This window comes from Elephantulus edwardii, unplaced genomic scaffold (genome assembly GCF_000299155.1).
Source record: "Elephantulus edwardii isolate Elephantulus edwardi_28Jun2011 unplaced genomic scaffold, EleEdw1.0 scaffold00014, whole genome shotgun sequence".
In the NCBI taxonomy this organism is placed as follows: domain Eukaryota; kingdom Metazoa; phylum Chordata; class Mammalia; order Macroscelidea; family Macroscelididae; genus Elephantulus; species Elephantulus edwardii.
The window spans coordinates 10,898,193-10,900,155 of NW_006399764.1; the positions used below are offsets into that span (position 1 = coordinate 10,898,193).

Consider the following 1,963-nt stretch of genomic DNA (forward strand, 5'->3'; position numbering starts at 1 on the left):
TATAAAAATTTAATTACCAAAGCAAAATAAGAAACTAATAAAACATAAGTGAGGACAAAATTTTATGCCCAAAAGACATACATAGTAGGATGTTAACAAAAAATAATTTAAATAAATAGTTAAATAGAGAAAAGGGTACAGAAGAGTAGTCCTCTCTAAAGAACTAGTGCCCCGGTGGTTGAACACAGCACGGCTTAATACTCCTGGAAATGCGTTTGGCAAGTTGGAGTCCTGTGATGATCATAGCAAAAATGAGCATCTTTGCAGTGGCTTGAACATATGGAAGTATGACATAGTACATTAGTTCATGAGAAATCTGCTTTCATCAGTTCAAGTTGCCTTCATCATGTCTTAGTCTCTCTTGCCAGTTTGTCAATGCCGAGAAGGATCTCATGATTTCGCCTCTGACGATCTCCCAGGCACAGGGGCTGTATTTCTTCTCTGCCAGATAGACAGTGATCCCCCGGAAGTATTTCCTCACAGCCAGTCTGGAGTGCACATTTATCAGGGGGGGTTCTTCTCTCCCCTTCATCTCCTGCATCAAACAGACTTCCAAGTTGTTCAGCTGCTGATAAAGTGCAGTGCGCAGTTCGTCCAGGTGGGTCTTGTTCCAAGCAGCAGATGCACTTTGTTTGCTGAAGAGGTTGAAGATCTGCTGGATCAGGTCATGGTGCACAGAGATGGCTTGAACCTTCAGGAACTTGTGGCCTTCAAGCTCCTTCTGGGGAAATCCAAAATCTTTTCTGTCCTTCAGGCAATAGGAAGGATCAATCCTCTTCATTAGTTGAAGAACTGTTAAGGTTCTATTAGCCAGACTCTGGCTCTGAGGCAGCTCACAGCCCAGACAGCGGGTGGATTTACAGCTCAGCGCCACCAGGACCATCAGCAGAAGGTAAAAGAGGGCCATGGGTGATCTTACAGATGCTGCTGTCCTGATTGAGAGGTGGTGACTCTGTGAGCTCTGAAGACCTTCCTCTAGACATGGGTTTAAATAGTGAACACACTACTTTCTATTTTCTGGTTGAGCACCAGCCCCCAAATTTCTATTTCTGTTTTTGTTTTCCTTTATGAATTCTATTTGAGTTCTTAGTGCAATTTTATAAAAACATTTTGGGGGGGTTATTATGGAGATCCCACCCCCCGGCAGCCTACCTAGACCTTTTTTCTTAAGTCATCCCCCAACCTGAAATTTTAATTACCAGTACATATTGGATATGTTGGTGTTAAGGACCATCAAGCTGGTTCCTAATCATAGTAACTCTATGTACGACAGAGAAAAACACTATCTGATTGTGCTATTCTCATAACTTCCAGTGTTCGAGTCCATCGCTGTAGCCACAGTGTTAGTCCATCTCCTTTAGAGTCTCTTTTGCTGATGTGCTATTTTAACAATCATGATATCCTTCTCCAGGGACTGCTCCTCTGAAAACATGTACAAATATACAAGACAATCTTGTCTACCTCATTCTAAGCAAAATTACGGATGATCTTCTTGCAAATATGTTTGTTTGTTCTTTTGTCAGTTCATATTCTGACTCTTTGCCATAATTCATAGACATCAGTCCTACTTCCATCTTCATTATTTCTTGCCCAGTTTCTGCATGCATATGAGGCAATTTAAAATATCATGGCTTAGTCCCGGAACACATTAGTCCTCAAATTTCTTTACATCTATAAGAAGCCCTTTGATGACTTCATTTTCTCCCCATTAATCATGTTGCTTGTTGGTCAAGTTATGAAGACTATTTTGTTTTCCTTTATGTTGAAGTATAGTCCATTCTGTAAGCTATCTTCTCCAGTGGATGCTTTAAGTTCTCTTCACTTTGACCAAACAAGATTGTGCCATATGCATGTTGTATGTAGGTTGTTGATGAGGATTTTTACAGTCCTGATACAGTATTATTCGTATAGTCTTGTTTCTCAGTTTATTTCCTCAGCACAAAAGTAATATGTATGATGAAAG

General features: G+C 40.4%; 1 protein-coding gene across 1 annotated transcript; it reads right to left on the reverse strand.

Moving 5' to 3' along the window:
* Positions 1–325: 325 nt before the first annotated feature.
* LOC102845088 (interferon alpha-5-like) lies at positions 326–907 on the reverse strand. The gene has a single exon (XM_006881342.1). It carries the CDS (start codon positions 905–907, stop codon positions 326–328), a length of 582 nt encoding a protein of 193 aa, XP_006881404.1.
* Between the last annotated feature and the right edge of the window lie 1,056 nt (positions 908–1,963).

Coding starts and splice junctions, on each gene's coding strand:
- LOC102845088 (XM_006881342.1), bottom strand. CDS start 907: ATGGCCCTCTTTTACCTTCTGCTGATGGTCCTGGTGGCGCTGAGCTGT.